This window comes from Heterodontus francisci, chromosome 1, assembly GCF_036365525.1.
Source record: "Heterodontus francisci isolate sHetFra1 chromosome 1, sHetFra1.hap1, whole genome shotgun sequence".
NCBI classification, from domain to species: Eukaryota; Metazoa; Chordata; class Chondrichthyes; order Heterodontiformes; family Heterodontidae; genus Heterodontus; species Heterodontus francisci.
In genome coordinates this window covers 17,643,364-17,667,277 of record NC_090371.1, presented here as the reverse complement: position 1 = coordinate 17,667,277, position 23,914 = coordinate 17,643,364, and the positions used below count along the sequence as shown (strand labels likewise).

The window sequence follows — 23,914 nt, the reverse complement described above, 5'->3', positions numbered from 1 at the left end:
TATATACAGTCGCGACAAGAGCAGGTCAGAGGCTGGGAATTCTCTGGTGAGTAACTCACCTCCTGTCTCCCCAATCCCTGTTCCTCATCTACAAGGCACAAGTCAAGAGTGTGTTGGAATGTTCTCCACTTGCCTGGATGAGTGCAGCTCCAACAATGCTCAAGCAGCTTGATACCATCCAGGACAAAACGGCCTGCTTGATTGGCACTCCACACGCTACCCTAAACATTCAATCCCTCCGTCACTGATGCACAGTGGCAGCAGTATGTACCATCTACAAGATGCACTGCAGCAACTCACCAAGGCTCCTTAGACAGCACTTTCCAAACCCACGACCTGTACCACCTAGAAGGACAAGGGTAGCAGATGCATGGGAACACCACCACCTGCAAGTTCCCCTCCAAGCCACACACCATCCTGACTTGGAACTATATCGCCGTTTCTTCACTGTTGCTGGGTCAAAATCCTGAAACTCCCTTCCTAACAGCACTGTTGGTGTATCTACACACCAAGAACTGCAGTAGTTCAAGGAGGCAGCTCACTACCGCCTTCTCAAGGGCAATTAAAGATGGCCAATAAATGCTGGCCTAGCCAACAACGTCCACATTTCTAGAAAAATCCCGGATTGAAAATCCTGTTGACGCTTCTTGTCTTGGCTGACATGTACAGAAGCAGCCACTAGGGTGAGGGATAGCAGCAGAGAGGTTAGAATGTGGAACTCGCTATCATGTGGAGCAGTTGGTGCATTGAAAAGGAAGCTCAATAAATACATGAGGGAGAAAGAAGTATGCAGCTAGGGTGAAATGAAGAAGGCTGGGAGGAGGCTTGTGTAGAGCATAAACACCAGCAAGGAGCTGTTTATGTGTAGTGCATTTTATGTAACCGTTGGAATAATAACTCACAAAGTGCCAGTAGCTTCAGGAGGAATACTGGGAGGAAGGAGGTAAAAATGTGCAAAAGTGGCGCACAATTTGACTAAGGCTGATGGTACGGTGGCACAGTAGGAAATGCTCAAGGCTGCGTATGTGTGACCATAAAACTAAGGACTGAGGCAATAATCGCAGTCTTTTTGATATTGAAAGAAGGCCCGGGAGAGAGCTGAGGAAAACTGCATCCGTTCACCTTAAAATTCAAGAGGCTTGCTATCTGAGGGGGAGCAGTGTGCTCTCCCAGGAATGTCTCATTTAATTTCCTCTCAGGACTGGAGTAAAGGCAGGGTGGGGGAGTATGTTGGGGAGGAGGAGGAGTTATGTGTTAGACTTTGTGCTGAAGTTGTTGCTGTTATCTGAGCGCTTTTATTTAGAGTGGGTCAGTGTTGCCAACTGTGGTTGGACATATTTCCACAAGTTTCATCACATGACCTCTCCCATAATTTTTCTTTTAATATCCCCACCCAGATTTTCCTGCTGGGTTGGTGATAGAAGTGTCCAGGAGTTTAATCTTTAATTCCTGCCAACCCGAAGAGGGAGGGGTGCTGGTACAACTCTGAATGTGACTGCAGGGGGACCTTCACTTCAAACCCACCTCCTTTAACTCACTAGCTAAAGAATAAAACTAACCACTTTTGTTTTAAAACTGAAATTTTAAATAAAACATCTGGAAGCGTGCACCAGTTCAGTCAGTATCTGTGAGTAAAAGCAGCTTAATGTTTCAGCCAGCGTTCTGTTGGGCCGCTCCACAAAGAAATGCTCACCTTTTTCCTTTTGCTGTGGTCTGATCTGTTGAGTGCTTTCAGCAGTTTCTCTTTTTTTTAAAAAAAAAAGTCCCGAAATATTGGACTTCTGTAGCTGTCAAATAGAGGTTGGAGCTCATGGGAGTTTAGTGACTTCCGTTCCCACCTACAATAGTCATTAAAATTAAAAAAAAAATGGAACAATTGGCCATTGAAGGCTTTGAGAATTCGGAAGGCTCTGAGGAATTGGCTTGTCTATGAGTGCGTTTGTTATTTTGTGTCTCTGTCTGTTTTTTACATAGAGTTACATAAAATATACAGCACAAAGGTAGGTCATTTGGCCCAACCAGGTCACATCTGTTTGTGTGTGTGTTGGTATTTTGTTTTGGTGTCTGTGAATGTGATGTAAATATTTTTGTGATATTTTCCTTTCCTCCATCAGCTATGACACCAGATCTGGCCAGTTCTCCCTACACGACCTTTGATTACTCCAAAGCTCACTACTATAGATATGATGAGCAGGTTTCGCTATGTTTGGAGAGACATGGGTGAGTTTTTGGAAGAATTTCCTGCTAATAGGATTCCACCTCTTTTTCCTTTCCTACTATATCAGCTCATAGCTTGTACTAAGATAATCCTGTGGGAATGTCTTAATTGGGAGATAGTGGAATGGGCAGCATTGGGTGAGGTCCAGGTTACCTGCCATTTCCTCTTGAGGGGTCAGTCTAGCCTGGCGATGTTTTCTGTCACCAATCCCAGAAACTACCCATGTTATTGTATCTGGGAGCTCCACATTGTGCCAGGTTGGGACAGTGGCGGTGGCGTAGAGGTATTATCACTGGAGTAGTAACCCAGAGACCCAGGGTATTGCTCTGGGGACATGGGTTCAAATACCACCACAGCAGAAGGTGGAATTTGAATTTAATTAATAAATCTGGAATTAAAAGCTAGTCTAATGATGGCCATGAAACCATTGTCGATATGTTGTAAAAACCCATCTGGTTCACTAATGTCCTTTAGGGAAGGAAATCTGCTGTCCTTACCTGGTCTGGCCTACGTGTGACTCCAGACCCACAGCAATGTGGTTAACTCTTACATGCCCTCTAAAATGGCCTAGCAAGACACTCAGTTGTACCTAACCGCTACAAAGTCAATAAAAAGGAATGAAACCGGACGGACAACCCGGCATTGACCTAGGCACCAGAAACGACAACGGCAAACCCAGCCCTGTCGACCCTGCAAAGTCCTCCTTACTAACATCTGGGGGCTTGTGCCAAAGTTGGGAGAGCTGTCACACAGACTAGTCAAGCAACAGCCTGACATAGTCATACTCACGGAATCATACCTGACTGACAATGTCCCAGACACTGCAAACACTATCCCTGGCTATGTCCTGTCCCACCGGCAGGACAGACCCACCAGAGGTGGCGGGACAGTGGTCTACAGTAGGGAGGGAGTTGCCCTGGGAGTCCTCAACATCGACTCCGGACCCCATGACGTCTCGTGGCATCAGGTCAAACATGGGCAAAGTAATCTCCTACTGATTACCACCTATCGCCCTCCCTCAGCTGTTGATTCAGTATTCCTCCATGTTGAACACCACTAGGAGGAAGCACTGAGGGTGGCGAGGGCACAAAATGTACTCTGGGTGGGGGACTTCAATGTCCATCACCAAGAGTGGCTCGGTAGCACTAGTACTGACCGAGCTGGCCGAGTACTAAAGGACATAGCTGCTAGACTGGGTCTGCGGCAGGTGGTGGGGGAACCAACACGAGGGAAAAACATACTTGACCTCGTCCTCACCAATCTGCCTTCCGCAGATGCTTCTGTCCATGACTGTATTGGTAGGAGTGACCACCGCACAGTCCTTGTGGAGACGAAGTCCCAACTTCACATTGAGGATACCGTCCATCGTGTTGTGTGGCACTATCAACGTGCTAAATGGGATAGATTTCGAACAGATCTAGCAATGCAAAACTGGGCATCCATGAGGCACTGTGAGCCATGAGCAGCAGCAGAATTGTACTCAACCACAATCTGTAACCTCATGGCCCGGCATATCCCCCACTCTACCATTACTGTCAAGCCAGGAGACCAACCCTGGTTCAATGAAGAGTGCAGGAGGGCATGCCAGGAGCAGCACCAGGCATACCTCAAAATGAGGTGTCGACCTATTGAAGCTACTACCCAGGATTGCTTGCATGCCAAACTGCATAAGCAGCATGCAATAGACAGAGCTAAGCGATCCCATAACCAACGGATCAGATCTAAGCTCTGCAGTCCTGCCACATCCAGTCGTGAATGGTGGTGGACAATTAAACAACTAACTAGAGGAGGTGGCTCCACAAATATCCCCATCCTCAATGATGGGGGAGCCCAGCACATCAGTGCGAAAGATAAGGCAGAAGCATTTGCAACAATCTTCAGCCAGAAGTCAGTTACTAGGGGACACAAGTTTAAGGTGAGGGGCAGGAGGTTTAAGGGGGATTTGAGGAAGAACTTTTTTACCCAGAGGGTGGTGACGGTCTGGAATGCCCTGCCTGGGAGGGTGGTAGAGGCGGGTTGCCTCACATCCTTTAAAAAGTACCTGGATGAGCACTTGGCACGTCATAACATTCAAGGCTATGGGCCAAGTGCTGGCAAATGGGATTAGGTTGACAGGTCAGGTGTCTTTAATGCATCGGTGCAGACTTGATAGGCCGAAGGGCCTCTTCTGCACTGTATTATTCTGTGATCCTGTGAAGTGCCGAGTTGATGATCCATCTCGGCCCCCTCCTGAAGTCCCCAGCATTACAGATGCCAGACTTCAGCCAATTCGATTCACTCCGCGTGATATTAAGAAACGACTGAAGGCACTGGATACTGCAAAGGCTATGGTCCTGACAATATTCCGGCAATAGTACTGAAGACCTGTGCTCCAGAACTTGCCGCACCCCTAGCCAAGCTGTTCCAGTATAGCTACAACACTGGCATCTGTCCTGTGCACAAAAAGCAGGACAAGTCCAACCCGGCCAATTACCGCCCCATCAGTCTACTCTCAATCATCAGTAAAGTGATGGAAGGTGTCATCAACAGTGCCATCAAGCAGCATTTGCTTAGCAATAACCTGCTCAGTGAAGCTCAGTTTGGTTTCCGTCAGGGCCACTCAGAACTCAAGAGGTGAGGTGAGAGTGACTGCCCTTGACATCAAGGCAGCATTTGACCGAGTATGGCATCAAGGAGCCCTAGCAAAACTGGAGTCAATGGGAATCAGGGGGAAAACTCCATGCTGATTGGAGTCATAGCTAGTGCAAAGGAAGATGGCTGTGGTTGTTGGAGGTCAATCATCTGAGCTCCAGGACATCACTGCAGGAGTTCCTCAGGATACTGTCCTGGGCCCAACCATCTTCAGCTGCTTCATCAGTGACCTTCCTTCTATCATAAGGTCAGAAATGGGGATGTTCACTGATGATTGCACAATGTTCAGCACCATTCCTGACTCCTCAAATACTGAAGCAGTCCGTGTAGAAATGCAGCAAGACCTGGACAATATCCAGGCTTGGGCTGATAAGTGGCAAGTAACATTTGTGCTACACAAGTGCCAGGAAATGACCGTCTCCAACAAGAGAGAATCTAACCATCTCCCCTTGACATTCAATGGCATTACGATCGCTGAATCCCCCACTATCAACATCCTGGGGGTTACCATTGACCAGAAACTGAACTGCAGTAGCAATTTAAATTTACAGGCTACAAGAGCAGGTCAGAGGCTAGGAATCCTGTGGCGAGTGACTCACCTCCTGACTCCCCAAAGCCTGTCCACCATCTACAAGGCACAAGTCAGGAGTGTGATGGAATACTGTCCACTTGCCTGGATGGGTGCAGCTCCAACAACACTCAAGAAGCTCGACACCATCCAGGACAAAGCAGCCCACTTGATTGGCACCCCATCTACAAACATTCACTCCCTCCACCACCGACGCACAGTGGCAGCAATGTGTACCATCTACAAGATGCTCTGCAGCAATGCACCAAGGCTCCTTCGACAGCACCTTCCAAACCCGCGACCTCTACCACCTCGAAGGAGAAGAGCAGAAAATGCACGGGAACATCAGAACCTGCAAGTTCCCGTCCAAGTCACACACCATCCTGACTTGGAACTATATCGCCGTTCCTTCTCTGTCGCTGGGTCGAAACCCTGGAACTCCCTTCCTAACAGCACTGTGGGTGTACCTACCTCACATGGATTGCAGCGGTTCAAGAAGGCTGCTCATCACCACCTTCTCGAGGGCAATTAGGGATGGGCAATAAATGCTGGCCTGGCCAGCGACGCCAACATCCCATGAATGAATAAAAAAAAAAGTGCTGATGGGATCAGAAAGAAATTTGATGAGAGGCAGTCCTTTTTCCTGGCTATACTGAGGGAGTACTGCCCTGGCAAAGGTGCCATTTTCCAGATGAGGCTGTAAACCGAGGCCCTGTCTGCCCTCTCAGATGGGTGTTAAAGATCTCATTGCGCTTTTTCGAAGACGAGTAGGGGAGTTCTGCCTGGTATCCTGCCCAATATTTATCCCTCAACCAACATCACTAAAACAGATTACATGGTCATTACCACATTGCTGTTTGTGGGAGCTTGCTGTGCACAATTTGGTTGCTGCATTTCCTACAACAGTGACTACAGTTCAAAAGTACTTCATTGGCTGTAAGGCTCTTTGGGACATACTGTGGCTGTGAAAGGCTCTATATAAATGTAAGTCTTTTACTTTTCTGATCCTGTTTTGTTATTGGGGAGGCTCTATTTTAGACGCTCTCTTTTAGATAGAGTGGGGAGAGTCCGCATCAGAAAGGGTAGGCTGGGCACGGGGTCAGCTGGGAGGTTTTGCCCTCGGTGTTGGAGAGAGGCCAGGTGGCAGCTCTCAATTCAGATTTGGAACTTCGAATAGTGACGATTAAAGGAAATCTCTCATCAGTGCTGGAAGAAAGCAACGGCTCGGTCACTATCTGTGAAGTGAAATAACTTGTTAATGTTTTGAGTGTACCAACTGGCTGAGAATGAGTTCCATGCTAAGCTTTACGCTGTCTATTCTCACTTTAGTAGTGCTCCTCGTCATGGAAATCACAGGACAAGAGTCACTTGTTCCTACCAATTTAAGATGAGCATTCCAGTGACAGCACCTTCTATGGCCCAGTGAGTGTAGATGCTGCTTGTGCAAGGGTAAACTCTTCCTGGCTGATGCTTCATTGACCTAACCTACACTGAATTGACCGATCTTTACCAAAATCTGAAGAAGTATTGCCATGGATCTCAGCACCACCATCCGCCTCTCCCCTCCACCCCCCCCCCCCGCCCCCCCCATCCCCACCCTCAAGCTTAGGGCAGGTTAAGCTAGGTCCCTGGTTCAATCACTGGCCAGTTACTCCTGCTGGAAAGTGAGCAAATGTTGATGCCCAGTCACGGACAGGAGGACAAGGTAACGCTGCACTGGGATGTCCTGCAAGGTGGAACACCACCACCACCATCACCACTCACTGTCGGGCTCTCTCATAAGGACAAGTCACTTGCAGAGGGCTTTCTGGCCCCTCGTGGAGCTGGAGCCCAGCGCAAGCCATTCTAGCCAGGAAGGGTAAATATTGGAGAATTAAAAAGACAAATCGGGGTGAATTTTTGATTCTTTTATAATTGATGACAAAAAATTTGTTTAATGTTAAGACGTGTCAGCAGTTGCTCCCAATACTGTGCCCAACCTAGAAACGCTTACTGTTGTTGCTGAGTATGAAAGTGAGTGTTAGTTTGAAGAGTAACGGACAAGCTGAAGAGTTTCCCTCTGTAATTGAGAGTGCAAGTCTGATTCAGGTTGGAGTTCTGACTCTTTTACATCACAGGGGGCAGGGAAAGAAAGACTTGCATTTACATAATGCCTTATCGTACCTCTTATTATTGTCTCATAGCTTCAGGAACTTGCTTTGTAGCCATTTTTGTGCACAGCAAAATCTCTCAAAGGCCAAAGGAACAGGTGGCCATTTCCAAGCTTGTGGCCACACCTCCCAATATCTCCTCCATTGGCCTGCCATCCATCTTTGTCTGGTTACACTTCTGTGAAGTGCCTTGGGACTTGGGAGGTTAAACATGCTACTTAAATGCAAGTTGTTGTTGCACACCCTTGTCCTGGCACATCTGAAAGTCTCATTCTATTTACATGGCTATCACCTGCACTGGCATTTCTTCCCTCGACATGTCTATCACCTGCATTGGCATTTCTGATCTAAGTATGGCTGTTACCTACATTGATTTTAATTACTCCGTGAAGCACTTGCAGAGTGTTACCTTGACAGCAAAGAAGAGATGTTGAAGAGAGAGAAGGGCGTGTTGGCTTTGTACAGCGCAGAAGGCAGAGAGCATGTTCAATCAATACACCAAGGGGAAAAAATGAAAAATTCCTATCGAGCGGCTTGTCTGAGTCCAGATTCATCACTCAATCTGGTGAATTTGCAGCAGCTGGAAGGCACTGGGGTCGATACTAATTTTAAAGCAATTAGTTTGGATGTGTTGCTATCAGCAAAGCGCCTGCACAAAGCTGTTGGAAACTCTGATAAACCGTTTACGAGCAGTGTTTAAGGAGGCTGTTTCTTTTTCTGCCGGCCTGCCAACAATTTCAAATTTCTTTTTGGAGGGGAACAAAAATGATCCCTATGAACATCTTTTAAAACAGCACAGCCTTCCTAAAAACAATAAATTACTGGTTTTCCGCTTGTGTAAGGTGAGCCAGATTAGAAGAGGTCCCTCTTTCTCTCTTTCCCACCCCCATTTTTAGTCAAAAAGCCAAAGAATGAAAATGTCCCATGTACAAGCTAGATCAACATCCACAGCTCCATAGTGTGAAAATTAGTTACAACACATTGCTCCATATACTGTGCTAAAACAAGAGCTATAGAGAAGAGAACAGCAGACTGGGAGGCAGAGAGTGGACTGTGGGAGTGTAGGAGTGGTGCAGGGGAACAGCAGACTGGGAGGCAGAGAGTGGACTGTGGCAGTGTAGGAGTGGTACAGGGGAACAGCAGACTGGGAGGCAGAGAGTGGACTGTGGGAGTGTAGGAGTGGTACAGGGGAACAGCAGACTGGGAGGCAGAGAGTGAACTGTGGCAGTGTAGGAGTGGTAAAGGGAAACAGCAGACTGGGAGGCAGAGAGTGGACTGTGGGAATGTAGGAGTGGTACAGGGGAACAGCAGACTGGGAGCTAGAGTGGACTGTGGGAGCGGGACAAGACTGTGAGAGGGGAGAGTGTAGGAGAGGAATCTGGAGACTGAGCCTCAGTGAGAGGGATATGTAGAAGTGGAATGGGGGGAAATAGGAGAATAAGGGAATACCAAGAGTGGGAGAGCAGGGTTGGGAGTGAGGAGAGTATAGAACAGGGCAACAGAGAGACTGAGAGGGGTGTGTAGACGTGAAATGGTGAGGTGGTGGCAGACCAGAAGCTGGAGAAGGAAATGTAAGAATGAGGGAGAGGAGAATCGGAGCAAGGGGGGTTTAGTAGAGAGGGAGAGCAGCCTAGGAGCCAGAGAGAGGAACGTGATGCTGCAAAGCCCAGAGTAGAAAGGAGAGCAGGACCAAGTGAGTATGCTCCCAGTGTGCCTACCAGCACCATCCAGCACAATGCCTTACATTTCAGACCTTTCAACATGTAATCAGGAATCTTCATGAGTGTGAGTACAATTTCATTGTTCCAGTACAAAAGCTGGATTGTGAAGCATGCTGCCTATTTCTACACATTCTTGCATCCCTCCAATACCTCACCTAAAGAAAGAATTTGCATTTATATAGCAGCTTTCACAACCTCAGGATGTCCCAAAGTGCTTCAGAGCTAATGAAGTGCTTTTGAAGTGGTAGTGTAGGACACGCAATGATAATTTGCATGCACGGAGCAATGGGTTAATGACCAGATAATCTGGACTTTTTTAGTAATATTGTTTGAAGGATAAATATTGGCTAGGGCAGCAGTTTTAATTCCCTTGCTTTTCTTTGAAATAGTGCAGTAGGATCCAGGAAGACAGATGGGACCACAGTTTAACGTTTCATCCAAAAGATGGACGGCCATTCTTAATGTCTGAGCTCAGAGTGCCAACAGGCTTTTGGACTGTAGAGGGCATTGCAGAGAAGCCTTTTTCTCTTCACAGCTGCTAAGTGGCACTGGTGCGAATGGCCGAATGGGCTCATTCTGTGCTGCATCATTCAATGACTCTATTCAAGCACTTTGTTTTTTCCAGTAGGCTCGCTGGTGCAGGATTCCTGGCTGATAATATATATTTCCTACCTAGCTCAGGAGCACTGAGAATATTTGTCGTGGCCGCTGGCTGAACAACTAACTCAACACAGACTGATCTGTGTGCCTTAGTATCTCACTTGGTGGAGTATTTACCTACTGAATGGGGCACAGGATCTGTTTTTTCCCCGATGACTGTTTCAATTCTGTGATACAGTTGCCGTGCCTTGTTCTTTGAACGCGTTTTGATAAAAGACAAAAGAAGCAGAGTGGAGACTAGGAGAATTTTATGTTCTGAATGAGTTATGATCTGGAATGCACTGCCTGAAAAGGTGGTGGAAGCAGATTTAACAGTAACTTCCAAGAGGGAATTGGATGTATATTAGCAAACACAAAAAATTGCAGAGCTATGAGGAAAGAGCTAGCAGAGTGCAAGTCCAATAAGTACTTTTTGGTCTTGAATTGCTGATGTTTGCATTTACACTTTGAATCTCATTTCTATTGTTCTAATTTAAAATAAAACATGTTTTTGTTCATGAGATATGGATGAAATGACAAAGCAGTTTATTTTATTTATTCATTTATGGGATGTGGGCATCACTGGCCTTTTTTGCCCATCCCTAATTGCCCTCGAGAAAGTGGTGGTGACAACTGAGCACCTTGTTAGGCCATTTAGGAGGGCAACTGCCTATTCCTGAGGGCATTAAGATATAGCTACATATACATGTAGGGATAGTAGGATCCCTGAAGAATGTTAATGCACCAGTTGGATTTATAGATTAAATAGTGACTGCCCTTCAAAATGTATTTCATTGGCTATGAAGCTCTTCGGGAAGCCTTGAGGTTATGAAAGGTGCTATAGAAATGCAGAGTTTTTCCCCTTTTTTTTCTGTATGCCAATCTAGTAGTTTAGATGGTAATTTTTCTAGTGCCAACTTGCACATTGATAAACTTATGAGTTCAGTTTCATAACTTGCTGTGTTGGGATTTGACTTCCGACCTCTCTGTTGCTCGTCCAATAATCACTGCACGACCGTATTCGCAATCTGTAGTCAGATGGAAGGGAATTGCATTTATATAATGGCTGGAAGTTGTTCCTTACCCGACATCGGGTTCATTTTGGTGGGGGGGGGGTGGTGAGGGGTGGTGGCAGAATATCGGAGCGGCAGCAGCCCACCGTGGAACCCGACACCGGGATTTTTGGGCCCGATCTTCCCAGCGGCAGGGAAGCTCCGTGGCAGCCCCTCTGCGACAGGACCTGACTTTACATATTGAAATTACCTGTTTACATGAATTAAAATGAAAACCAGAGCGATCGTACCTGCAGTTCCGGATCTTCAGCACAACGCGCGGCACTCACACGCCTTCACTTTCCTGTCCAGGCAAAGCTGGCACCACCGAGGAGGGGAAGGGGTGCACTCTGCATTGATAGTGTAGTTGGTGGGGGAGGCGAACGGGGGCAACTCTGCAGTCCCTTCACGTGGCAGCCCTTTAAAAATAGTGTCAGCGCCTGCACAGAAACGGTTGATGCCGTTCAAGCGTCACCAAGGTCGCTCCTGCCTGATTGGGGGGGATGGCCACCCTGCATATGATAATGAGCCACCGGGGTCAAGATCGCGCCAACGTGGCGGTGTGCAGCCTGTACGTGCTGGCTGCCAATCTTTACGCCGTTCCAGGTAGCAGGACCATAAGATTCAGCCCTACGTCTTTAATACTTCAGGACATCCTAATAAGTGACGCCTAATAAGTACTTCTCAAGTGTGTTCACTATTGTAAGAAAAGCAGCAGCCAGTTTGCAAGGCCCCACAAACAGCTATGTGATCATGATCAAATCATTTTTTTAAGTGTTACTTGTGGGATAAATATTAGCCAGGATACTGGGGTGAACTGCTCTGCTTTTCTTCAAAATAGTGCCATAGGATGAGGGCAGATGTGACCTCCGTTTAATATCTCATCCAAAAAGAATCCCTGTTCACACATCAACCCTAACAGAAAATGCTTCACCATGGTGCTAAAGTTGTCAGCCTTGGCTCATTGTCAGCTTTGGTTTAGTGGTAGTCAGAAGGTCAAACTCCACTTTCATTTTTAAAGTTAGTGTGCAAATTTACCCTTAATTCCATCCAGGTGCCACAACACGCTAGTGCAGACAAAAGCATTGGTTATAGCGGGAAAGTGAGGGAATAGCTCAGTACCAAATTTCATCAGACATATCGAGTTAACACTTGCACCAAAATAATGAGAATTGATGCTGGCTGTTTTATTCATGAAACAGGGTAACCTTGTTGTGGCTCAGGCAGTCTGATGTAAATCTGCTTATTATTCAGCTATTGCACATGGGATAAAATGTTCTGCATAATTAAAAAAAACAATTAGGGGGTCATGATGGTCTGATTGATCAGCCACATTCTGAGTTTATTATGAGTGTATTAAGAAAATAATTCACTTTGTAACCATTATTGCTGCAAGTTCAGGAGGTGTACTTCATTTGAATTTTATATTTTTTCCCTTGTTCCCACGATGATTGTAGCCTGAGAGTGTGGCACAGCTTGCAAGCCGTTGCTTATTTTGTGCATTTCTCCCCTCTGATTTTTTTTTTCTCTCTTGCTCTCAAAAATGCTACCTATTAACTGGGGTACATTTCCCCTGAGTGCTTGCAGCTCCACGAATGCTCCCTTGTCAAGTTTAGACCTTTGCACACCAGGCATCAATGGTGAGAAGGCTGTCACAGCCAAGCCCAACCAAGTTTGCTGCTGATCCTTCATCAGTACAGGGGGCTTCTGATCCACTCTTGGTTTTGGCAGCTCCTGATTGCCATTGTTACTGGGAATTCCTGATCCTCATCGTTACTAGGAGCTCCCAACTGTTATCGTTGCTGGGAGCTACCAATCTGACTTGTAAAACTCTCAGAGCTGGTTCAGTAGGTTAACTTTAAATCATGATGCAGTGTAACACTGTGACACAAATGCGCAGATGCACCAGACTTGCTTGGCTTTAAGATTTTGTGGCATACCAGCCCAGTGCACACAGCAGTGCCAGCAAGAGGAGCTCGCGCATGTACTGGGCAGCAGATTTTAAATTGGGAACAGGTTTAATCAGAGTATCCATAGCCGCAAAAGAAAAATGGTGCAGATGCTGGAAATCTGAAATAAAAACAGAAAATGCTTGCAATACTTAGCAGGTCAGGAAGCATCTCTAAAGAGAAAAAGAGTTAATGTTCAGGTCTGTTATGTTAACTCTGTTTCTCTCTCCACGGATACTGTCTGACCTGCTGAGTATTTCCAGAGACTCCATAGACCCAGGTTCAGACACATTGTGGTACCACAGTCAGACGTCCAGAATTATACAGATTGCTAAATTTGGGCTTTTGTTTTTACTGAGTTCTGTTCCTGGGCAGGTGTTGTGAAATTATAAATGATATGACCTGTATGTTGACTGATGTGTTTATCTCTTTGGATCCTGCAGCTCCTCTCTGGGAAAAGAGAAGGGGAAAATGGTGTTACAGGTAGGACACTGAGATTGGACTGATTTGGTCACCTCATGTTGCATTTACCTTCCATCTAACTCACCCATCACCCTTGTGCTCATTGACCTACGATAGCTCCTGATCTAGCAATTTCTCGATTTCTAATCTCTCACCAGTGCATCCAGAAACTGAACTGGACCAGCCACACAAATGTTATGGTTACAAGAGCAGGTCAGAAGTTGAGAATTCTGCAGCGAGTAACTCATCTCCTGACTCCCCAATGCCTGTCTATCATTGACAAGGCACAAGTCAGGAGTGTGATGGAATACTGTCCACTTGCCTGGATGGGTGCAGCTCCAACAACATTCAAGAGTCTTGACACCATCCAGGACAAAGTAGCCCGCTTGATTGGCACCCTATCCACCACCTTCAACATTCACTCCCTTCACCACTGACGCACAGTGGCAGCAGTGTGTACCATCTATGAAATGCACTACAGCAACTCACCAAGGCTCCTTAGACAGCACCTTCCAAACCCGCGACCTTTGCCACCTAGAAGGACAAGGCAGCAGATGCATGGGAACACCACCACCTGCAAGTGAAAGCCACCCACCATTCTGACTTGGAACTATATCACCGTTCCTTCACTGTCACTGCATCAAAATTCTGGAACTAACTCCCTAACAGCACAGTGGCGCAGTGGTTAGCACTGCAGCCTCACAGCTCCAGTGACCCGGGTTCAATTCCAGGTACTGCCTGTGTGGAGTTTGCAAGTTCTCCCTGTGTCTGCGTGGGTTTTCTCCGGGTGCTCCGGTTTCCTCCCACAAGCCAAAAGACTTGCAGGTTGGTAGGTAAATTGGCCATTATAAATTGCCACTAATATAGGTAGGTGGTAGGGAAATATAGGGACAGGTGGGGATGTGGTAGGAATATGGGATTAGTGTAGACTAGTGTAAAATGGGTGGTTGATGGTCGGCACAGAGTCAGTGGGCCGAAGGGCCTGTTTCAGTGCTGTATCTCTAAACTAAACTAAGCACTGTGGGTGTACCTCCACCCCGAGGACTGCAGCGGTTCAAGAAGGCAGCTCATCACCACCTTCTCAAGGGCAGTATGGGATGGGCAGTAAATGCTGGCGTAGCCAGTGACGCCTACATCTCACGACTGAATAAAAAAATTCAAATCCCTTTGTTGCCTCGCCTCTCCCTCTCTCTGTAGCCTTCTCTGTCCCTACAACCCTCCTGAGATCTCTCCGCTCCTCCAATTCTGTCCTGTTGTGCATCCCTGATTTCCATTGCCTCACCGTTGGTGGCCGTGCCTTCAGCTGTCTAGGCCCTAAGCTTTGAAATTCCCTTCCGAAACCTTTCTGCCTGGTTAACTCTCCTCCTTTATGATGCTCCTTAAAACCTGCTTCTTTGCCCAAGTTTTTGAGCACCTGTCCTAATTTCTCCTTACGCGGCTCGTTGTCAAATATTGTCTGACTGACACTCCTGTGAAGCACCTTGGGTCATTTCACCACATTAAAGGCACTGTATAACTAAGTTGTTGTTGCTGTGCAATGGCAGCAGGAGCCCTACCAGGAGCAGCAGTGCTGCTGATTGAACCTGGAACCTTCCTAGTCATTATTATCCAGTGCTACTGCAGCATTTACCATCTGATCCACCGGCAGATCAGATAAGCACTTTTTGTGCAGCAAATTGTGACTAACCAGCATGAGTACCTTAGACATCTAATAAAGGTTCTTTGCAGTCCTGTGATACTATGGCTGTGCTGCTGGGCTGTCCTAAATAGCAAACTTGTGGTTAAAGGCACTCGATTGTATCAACCACGTTGTGCTGAGGAGAAATGTATGAGCGGAGGCTATCCAGTATTGCTATCAACCCATCATAGTGAGTTGCCCCATGGAAGAAAGAAAGGGAGGAACAATCAGTTCGCGTCCCTGTTCAGTGTGCCTTGGTCAAGTGAGGACAGTGGCAGTGATACTACTCTACGTTGACTAGGCTTCTGGTGGTCCCCCTCTAGTGTGGTCATTTTATTATTGGGATGTGGGCAACACCAGAAATGTCAGAGTTATTGCCCCTCCCTAGTTGCCCTGAGAAGGTGGTGGTGGTAGGTTGTCATCTTGACATTAATTTATCTTCCAACTGAGTGGCTTGCTCAGCTGCTTTCAGAAAGCATTAAATGACTGGAGCCGCAGGTAGGCCAGATCAGGGAGAGGGTAGTGGGTTTCCTTCCCTGAAGGGCATCAGCAAACCACTCAGGATATTCCAAGAAGCCAGCAGAATTATTGAATTCATGGTGGGATCACCAGTCCAGCACCATAACCATGAAACTACCCATACCCTTTAAAAATCAGTTTCTTCTGGTGGGTAAGGGATGGGTAGGTGGGTGGGGAAGAGGGTATTTAACTAGATGGCCGATGAAGTTTGCATGCAGCCCTATCTGTAATCATACTCTGCCATCAGAATGTTCTGAAAACATTCAGCCTCTGCGCTCCTCTGACACAATTCCCAGATGCAGAAGGCGTTTTATGTGTGTGTGTCTGTTCTAATAGCCAGACCTTCAGTAAATCCAAAACATATTTAACATGAAGTAGATACAAAGCCTGCAGTTAATACAAGGGCTCAAGGGTCACAAATCATTTCACATCACTACACTGCAGCAGATGGGGTCTATTGATTTTTTTTTCGTCCTGTGTTCTCAGATCATTGAAGTAAAATTCAATTATTCCCACTCTTGTCAGAAAGCAGTCTGAGTACTTCCCCCTCCCTTCCCAGTGGACACGTGCATAGAGTAAATAACACTGGAGTTGCTAAATCATGCAGCACAGTGTCAGGTGGAATTCAAACATCACCTGCTCCTTGTTGGCGAATATCGATATTGTACAACTTTTGTTTCTAAACTTTTTCCTTCTCAAATCTGTAATCCACTCACGTGTCTTCAAAGTGTAAATTGATATTGCTGTGCTGCAAGCAATTTGAAAACGACTGAGCTTTATTTTCCAACCCCCACCTCCCTTCTCCCTTGATACAGCACAATGTATAACTGTGTGAGCTGTGCCTCAGTGGATAGCACTCTTGCCTCTTATTAGAAGGTCGTGGTTCTGAGTCCCACTCTGGCGACTTGAGCACCAGAATCCAGGCTGACAGTACCAGTGTAACACTAAGGGAGTGCCGCACTGTTGGAGGTGTCATTTTTCAGAAGAGGCTTTAAACCCTCTTAAGTGGAGGTAAGAGATCCTATTCCACTATTTACAAATACTTATCCCTAAACAGATTATTTGGCCATTATCACAGTGCTGTTTGAGAGCTTGCTGTGCAAAGATTGGCTGCCACGTTTTCCTACATTAGAACAGTGACTATACTTCAAAAGTAAAACTCTTTGAAACAGCCTGAGATTGTGAAGGGTGCTATAATAGGTGCAAGTTCCTTCTGTCTATATGTCTGTCTCTTTTTTGCACAGACTTTTTTTCTCTCTCTTTCTCCCTCATCTTAGTACATGAAAAATAGGAGCAGGAGCGGACCATACAACCAGAGTCTGCTCTGCCATTCAGTACTATCATGGCAATCTTCTGCCTCAACTCCACTTTCCTGCCTGTACCCCGTGTCCTTTGGTTCCCTAAGAGACCAAATATCTGTCTATCTCAGCCTTAAATATTACTCAACAATGGAACATCCACACCCTTCTGGGCCAGACAATTCCAAAGACGCACAATGCTTGCTCACTCTCGCTATCCTACATTTAAAAAAATTCATTCATGGGAATGGGGCATCGCTGGCAAGCCAGCAATTATTGCCCATCCCTAATTACCCTTGAGAAGGTGGTGATGAGCTCACTTCTTGAACCGTTGCAGTCCATGTGGTGTATGTACACCCACAGTGCTGTCAGAAAGGGTGTTCCAGCATTTTGACCCAGCGACAGTGAAGGAACGGTGATATATTTCCAAGTCAGCATGGTGTGTGACTTGGAGGGGTACTTGCAGGTGGTAGTGTTCCCATGCAACTGCTGCCCTTGTCCTTCTAGGTGGTATAGGTTGCGGGTTTGGAAGGTGCTGTCTAAGGAGCCTTGGTGCGTTGCTGCAGTGCATCTTGTAGATGGTACACACTGCTGCCACTGTGCATTGGTGGTGGAAGGAGTGAATATTTGTGAATGGAATGCCAATCAAGCGGGCTACTTTGTCCTGGATGGTGTCGAGCTTCTTGAGTGTTGTTGGAGCTGCACCCATCCAGGCAAGTGGAGAGTATTCCATCACAATCCTGACTTGTGCCTTGTAGATGGTGGACAGGCTTTGGGGAGTCAGGAGTTGAGTTACTCGCCGCAGGATTCCTAGCCTCTGACCTGCTCTTGTAGCCTGTAAATTTAAATGGCTACTGCAGTTCAGTTTCTGGTCGAAGGTAATCTCCAGGATGTTGTTAGTGGGGAATTCAGCGATCGTAATGCCATTGAATGTCAGAGGAAGATGTTTAGCTTCTCTCTGGTTTGAGATAATTATTGCTTGGCACTTGTGTGGCATGAATGTTACTTGCCACTTATCAGCTCAAGCCTGGATATTTTCCAGGTCTTGCTGCATTTCTACACTGACTGCTTCAGTATCTGAGGAGTCACGAATTGTGCTGAACATTGTGCAATCATCAGCGAACATCCCCACTTCTGATCTTATGATTGAGGGAAGGTCATTGATGAAGCAGCTGAAGATGGTTGGGCCTAGAACAGTATCCTGAGGAACTCCTGCATTGATGTCCTGGAGCTGAGATGATTGACCGCCAATAACCACAAACTATCTTCCTTTGTGCTAGGTATGACTCCAACCAGCAGAGCATTTTCCCCCTGATTCCCATTGACTCCAGTTTTGCTAGGGCTCCTTGATGCCATGCTCGGTCAAATGCTGCCTTGATGTCAAGGGCAGTCACTCTCACCTCACCTCTTGAGTTCAGCTCTTTTGTCCATGTTTGAACCAAGGTCAGCATAATGAGGTCAGCAACTGAGTGGCCCTGGCGGAATCCAAACTGAGCGTCAGTGAGCAGGTTATTGCTAAGCAAGTGCCGCTTGATAGCACTGTCGACGACACCTTCCATCACTTTACTGATGATTCAGAGTAGACTGATAGGGGCGGTAATTGGCGGGATTGGATTTGTCCTACTTTTTGTGTATAGGACATACCTGGGCAATTTTCTACATTGCCGGGTCGATGCCAGTGTTGTAGCTGTACTGGAACAACTTGGTGGCGCGGCAAGTTCTGGAGCACAGGTCTTCAGTACTATTGCCGGAACGCTGTCAGGGCCCATAGCCTTTGCAGTATCCAATGTCTTCAGTCATTTCTTGATATCACACAGAGTGAATCGAATTGGCTGAAGACTGGCATCTGTGATGCTGGGGATTTCAGGAGGAGGCCGAGATGGATCATCCACTCTGCACTTCTGGTTAAAGATTGTTGCAAATGCTTCAGTCTTGTCTTTTGCACAGATGTGCTGGGCTCCCCTGTCATTGTGAATGGGGATATTTGTGGAGCCTCCTCCTCCTTTTGATGGTTTAATTGTCCACCACTATTCATGACTGGATGTGACAGGACTGCAGAACTTAGATCTAATTCATTGGTTGTGGAATCGCTTAGCTCTGTCTATTGCATGCTACTTATGCTGTTTGGCACACAAGTAGTCCTGTGTTATTACAACAGTGACTACACTTCAAATGTACTTCATTGGCTGCAACACACTTTGGGACGTCTAGTGGATGTGAAATGCGCTTTACAAATGAGTTTTTTTCTTTACATCGCTTTTTTTCTCTCTTTCGCTTGCTGTCTCTCGCCCTTTCTCCCGCCCACTTAGCTGGAATAGAATTGTACAATTTTTGTAGCACAGAAGGAGGCCATTTGGCCTGGGCTGGCTCCCTGAAAGATCTATTCATTTCGTCCCATTCCCCTGCCCCTTCCCTCTATATCCTTTCTTTAAAAAAAAATCACTTTGTTGTCAGCTTTGCAATCTGTCTGAGAAAGACAGGGGACACTTTTTTTTGGGCGGGTGCAAAGGGTTGGTGAGTGGGGGGAGAGGGAGAAATCAACCGAGGTTCCCGCTCCCGAATACCATCTGTTCAGAGTCACATGTAGAGAATGGCTTTTGGACAAAGTTCTCAAGGGCAGCCAACACTCCCACTGTCCAAGGGGAACAAAATCTAAAAGCAAAGTATAACATCAACAGACGGTTCGGTATACAGTTTGCAATGTGCATTGTTGAACACAGAATGAGGCCATTAAAAATCCCCTAACATGTATGTGGTGCCCCCCTTTCCAGAATATTCCTTTTTTATCCCTCTCCTTTCTCGCTGATTGCTTGCATAAGATACTGGCTGTAATCTTATGCCCACCACAGGAGCGAGCTTGTGGTGGGGGGGGCTGTCGTAAAACTGGGAGGCGGGGATGCCTTTCCCGATGCTTTCCTGCCCCCGCTGCAATTTTACCAGGAGCGGTGGGGAGAAACAGCCCGCTCGCCCCAGGACAATCAAGACCCTTCAGTGGCCAATTAACTGCTACTTGAGGGCTTTCTCCTACCACTGCTGGTATTTCGGAGGCCCCACCTGGTGGCCTCCTTGCAGGCTGAGGTGGGGCCTTCCTGATCGAACCCCCTGAAGCCCCAACAGCCTCCACTGAGAAAAAAGTTCCCCCTCCCTTGCCGCGGCAGGGCCCGGCCGATTTTTGGGGCCTTGCCAGGGACACTTGGCTCTCTCCGGAGGCCAACATCCATGATCATGCTGTTTGCTGGGTGTAGTTCCAGCAGTGGCCACCGCTCCCGATGGTGCTGTTGGGACTGAGAGCTGCCAGCCCTTGATTGGCTGGCAGCTCTTGGAGGAGGGACTTCCTGCCTCAGAGGTGGAAGTCTGCCCAAGGCCAATTAAGGGCCTGGGGAGCGTAAAATCCTGGAGTGGCTCCAAGCCCAGAAGAGGCAGACTTGCTTCCCACTTTTTGGCTGGTGGGCAGGGCCTCCCATCCAATGTAAAGTTCCAGCTACTTTATTTTGGAGCTTACCCCCAGTACCTCGCCCAAGCTCGCACAAGTCTAGATGATGCGTATGGGCAGGGTGTGTGACTACGGAGGGCCACCACAGCTCACCACAATTTGGTTCTGGCCGACTGTACAAGAAAGTCTCCCATTGTATGTATGTATGTATGTGTGGAGGGAGGAGATGCCCACCCCACCCGTCCCCCCTGCTTCCACCCTCATGTCATCGAAGGAGGCAAAACTACGGCCCACTTAAAGTGAGTCTGCATGTAACAGAAATGTGCACTGCACTGGTGTTGTCGGGAATCTAGTGCTGGTTTCCCAGAGGCAATTAGTTGAATGCTACTCAGTAAATGTGGCACTGGATCATTACAGGGGCTTTGGCAATGTTGCAAGGTGCCTCCCCAAAATACACCCCCTCTTCTCCCCCGGCTGCCGTGATCAGGGATGCCCATGAAGTGCTGGAAATGACATGGATGCCCCCTCTCAAATGCTGAAAACCCTATCCTTGGGATTAGGGACAGAATCAGTGCCAGTGCCTGGATTCACTGCCTGCCAATAGCATCCAGCTGCTTTGCACCTTTGATAGCACAACATGGCCTGAGGAATTCCAGCCCCTGCATATTTACCCCTCCTTTTCCCTAACCCGATGGGTACTGAGTCCAGTTGGAGCAGCGGTCCATCAGATACTCAGCACAGCCATGGGATCAAACCCGGGACCTCCTGCATCTGTGTGGCTTAATGTGTTTGAATCCCTGATGGAGTTTTTTTTATTGAATAGAGAGGTTCAGAAGTGAGAATGGGCCTGGATATCTTCTGTCGAGGGGAGTGGGGTGAGAACTAAGCAACACCTCCTTAAAAACATTTTTTTTTTTAAAAACCCTGCAGCAAAAGTATGTCCGATGTTCAGTCCGAGCAGAGATCAGGCACTTGAGGAGAGTTCTGTGCCACAGAATTAATGTGTTGGATCAGCAACAGGTAAGCAAGGGAAGGCTAGCACAGAATTTTTGTTTCTTCACATGTTTTTCAGAAATGTAATGGACTTTCTTTCTGCAGGTGCAAATACTTTTTGACAATGAGCCTCTGCCGGAGCACATGACCATGAAACAGCTCTGGCTCTTGAGATGGTATGGCAAGGTGAGTGATTAGTACCCATGTAGCTGGATCGGTACATGAGTGAGAAAGAAATAGAAGAACCTGTAGGCAAGGTTAGTTAAAGCAAGGTGGGCGGAGGCTTGTTTGGAGCATAAATGTATATGGATCCCCAAATCCTCTGAATACCAATTCGCTGCCGACGAGGACGATAGAAGCAGAGAAGATGAATGATTTCAAAAAGGAAATTGGATTCACACTTGAGGGAATTAAACTTTCAGGGCTACTGGGATAGAGGGGGGGAATGGAATTGATTAGATTGCTCTATCGAGAATCAGCATGGACTCAATTGGTCGAATGACCTCCTTTTATGCTGTAATGACTATAACTCTATTTACTTGTCACTCGCCTTTTAAAAAATATTCTGCTTCCATTCTTCCTAACAAAGTGGATAATATATTTAAGGCTGAGAGAGACAGGTTTTTGATCTCTCAGGGAATACAGGGATATGGGGAGTGGGGGGGAAAGTGGAGTGAAGGCCGAAGATCAACCATGATCGTATTGAATAGCAGAGCAGGCTCGACAGGCCATATGGTCTACTCCTGCTCCTATTTCTTATGTTCTGAGAGACTGTTTACCCTGGCTAGAGAGTCTAGAACAAGGGGTCATAATCTCAGGATAGGAAATTAGTCATTTAGGACTGAGATGAGGAGAAATTTTTCACTCAGAGGGTTGTGAATCTTTGGAATTCTCTACCCCAGAGAGCTTAACTGATGAGTACATTAAACACTGAGATTTTTGGGCACTAAGGGAATCAAGGGAAAGGGGTTAAGACGGAAACTGTTGTTAATGCAGAAGTCAGCCATGACCTTACTGAATGGCAGAGCAGGCTCAAAGGGCCTTATGGCCTACTGCTGCTCTTATTTCCTCTGTTCTTATGTAATCACGACTATTGTCTAATCTTGTACTTTACTTTCTCCTTCAGCCTACGCCAATGGTCCTCCAGTACAGTGTGAAGGAGAAGCGTGGAAGGTGAAAGCATGATGTGGACGAACGACTCATCTGGCGCATCAAGTCGTACTGTCGCAAAGAGTTTAAAAATAACGGGCGTGGTGAGAAAGCTTGAACCGGGGACCATTAATTCCTATCTGCAACTGTATAGTTCCAGTTTATCTCCATCTACCGAAGACTCTGTCACACCATCTTAGATCTCCAGCAATGCTCCTAACTTTAAAGTAGCCCCTTCTCTGTAGTCTGGCGGCAATTTGTGAAAGGCAAGCGCTCTGCCATTGTTGCCTCCCGCTCCCCCTTCTCCCCCCATCTTCTCAAGGTGTTGGGTCTTGCTGGTCATTCAGTCTATTCATGCAGTGACTAGTGGCTGGCCTTTTGAACAGCAGAGGGTATTGAAGATGAACTTATTTCCACCACCCCCATCCCTCCACATGCACAGACGTTTCAGCTCACCTCGTACCTGTCCCCAAAAACTAGTCACTCCTGTTGCAAGGGCCCCCAAGGCAACCCTAGCCACCACCATGAGTCACGTCTGCTAATGCACCACAAACCAGGGTGATGTTGAGTGGAAACTGGGCCTTGCCTGCTCTATGTGGCTCAGTGCAAAACCATTAAGGGGAGCCAGCCCTGGCTGCTGGTCTTACGGGTTGGTGTGTTTATTTGCTTATTTATTTCCTTTTTTCTAGTGGGGCTCTCTGGAGCGTCAAAGAAATCTTTAGCGAACTTTGCACTAACGGAATGGCTTTTTAAAATTATACTCTAGGAAATGATAACTGCATTTGTGTGTCCCAAACAAATATTGGGTTCTACAGTGTTCTGTTTAAGGGGAGGGAGTTTTAAATATTATTTAAAGTTCCTGTAATTAATACCAGCTACAGATTGAAGTTGAGACCTATTTCTTTTGCCTCTGATGCAGTTAATTTTTGCAGTGTTGTAATATCGATAATTGCTCTATTTCAACATATTCCTTTCTTTTTAAAGGGCATTGAGGAATGTGTGCTTTTGTGACTTGTGTAAAGGTTTGTTTTGTACTGTTGTAAACTTTTGGAATCCTTGAAGCATTCAATGTCTCCATGTAAAAATACAAAAAGTAAACATGATATAGACCTTGGAATCTAAACAAATGGAATTTTGAGTTTCGTTTTCTCCCAATCTCAATTTCTTCCCCCTTCTCCCCTCATTGCCACCCCAAAACAGGATGGGGCATTGACTCTAGCCGGGCAACGCCAAACATACTGGGTACCTTACCAAGTGGTCAGTCTTCACAGCTGCAACATGGCAGTGGATGTTGCGACAGTACTGAGCAGGCAGGGGCATTTGGCTGAGCCCGATGGTGTGCCCGTGCGGGGGTGATAAGGAGGTGGGGGGGGGGAGGTGGGTGGGTTTCAGGTCATCCAGTTACATAGATAAATAAAATGTCTAGAACAGGTACAGAAAATAATCAAAAAGGC

General features: G+C 46.8%; 1 protein-coding gene across 1 annotated transcript in view; it reads left to right on the top strand.

The window, feature by feature from the left end:
- Positions 1 to 23,590, top strand: part of pcgf1 (polycomb group ring finger 1) — a 51,756-nt gene extending 28,166 nt beyond the window's left edge. The window contains exons 8-12 of the mRNA XM_068032514.1: positions 2,115 to 2,220; positions 13,372 to 13,411; positions 21,249 to 21,338; positions 21,417 to 21,497; positions 22,438 to 23,590. Coding sequence (XP_067888615.1) covers positions 2,115 to 2,220; positions 13,372 to 13,411; positions 21,249 to 21,338; positions 21,417 to 21,497; positions 22,438 to 22,488 — 368 coding nt within the window. The 3' untranslated portion in view covers positions 22,489 to 23,590. The remainder of the gene's footprint in view (positions 1 to 2,114; positions 2,221 to 13,371; positions 13,412 to 21,248; positions 21,339 to 21,416; positions 21,498 to 22,437) is intronic.
- The last annotated feature ends 324 nt before the right edge of the window (positions 23,591 to 23,914 follow it).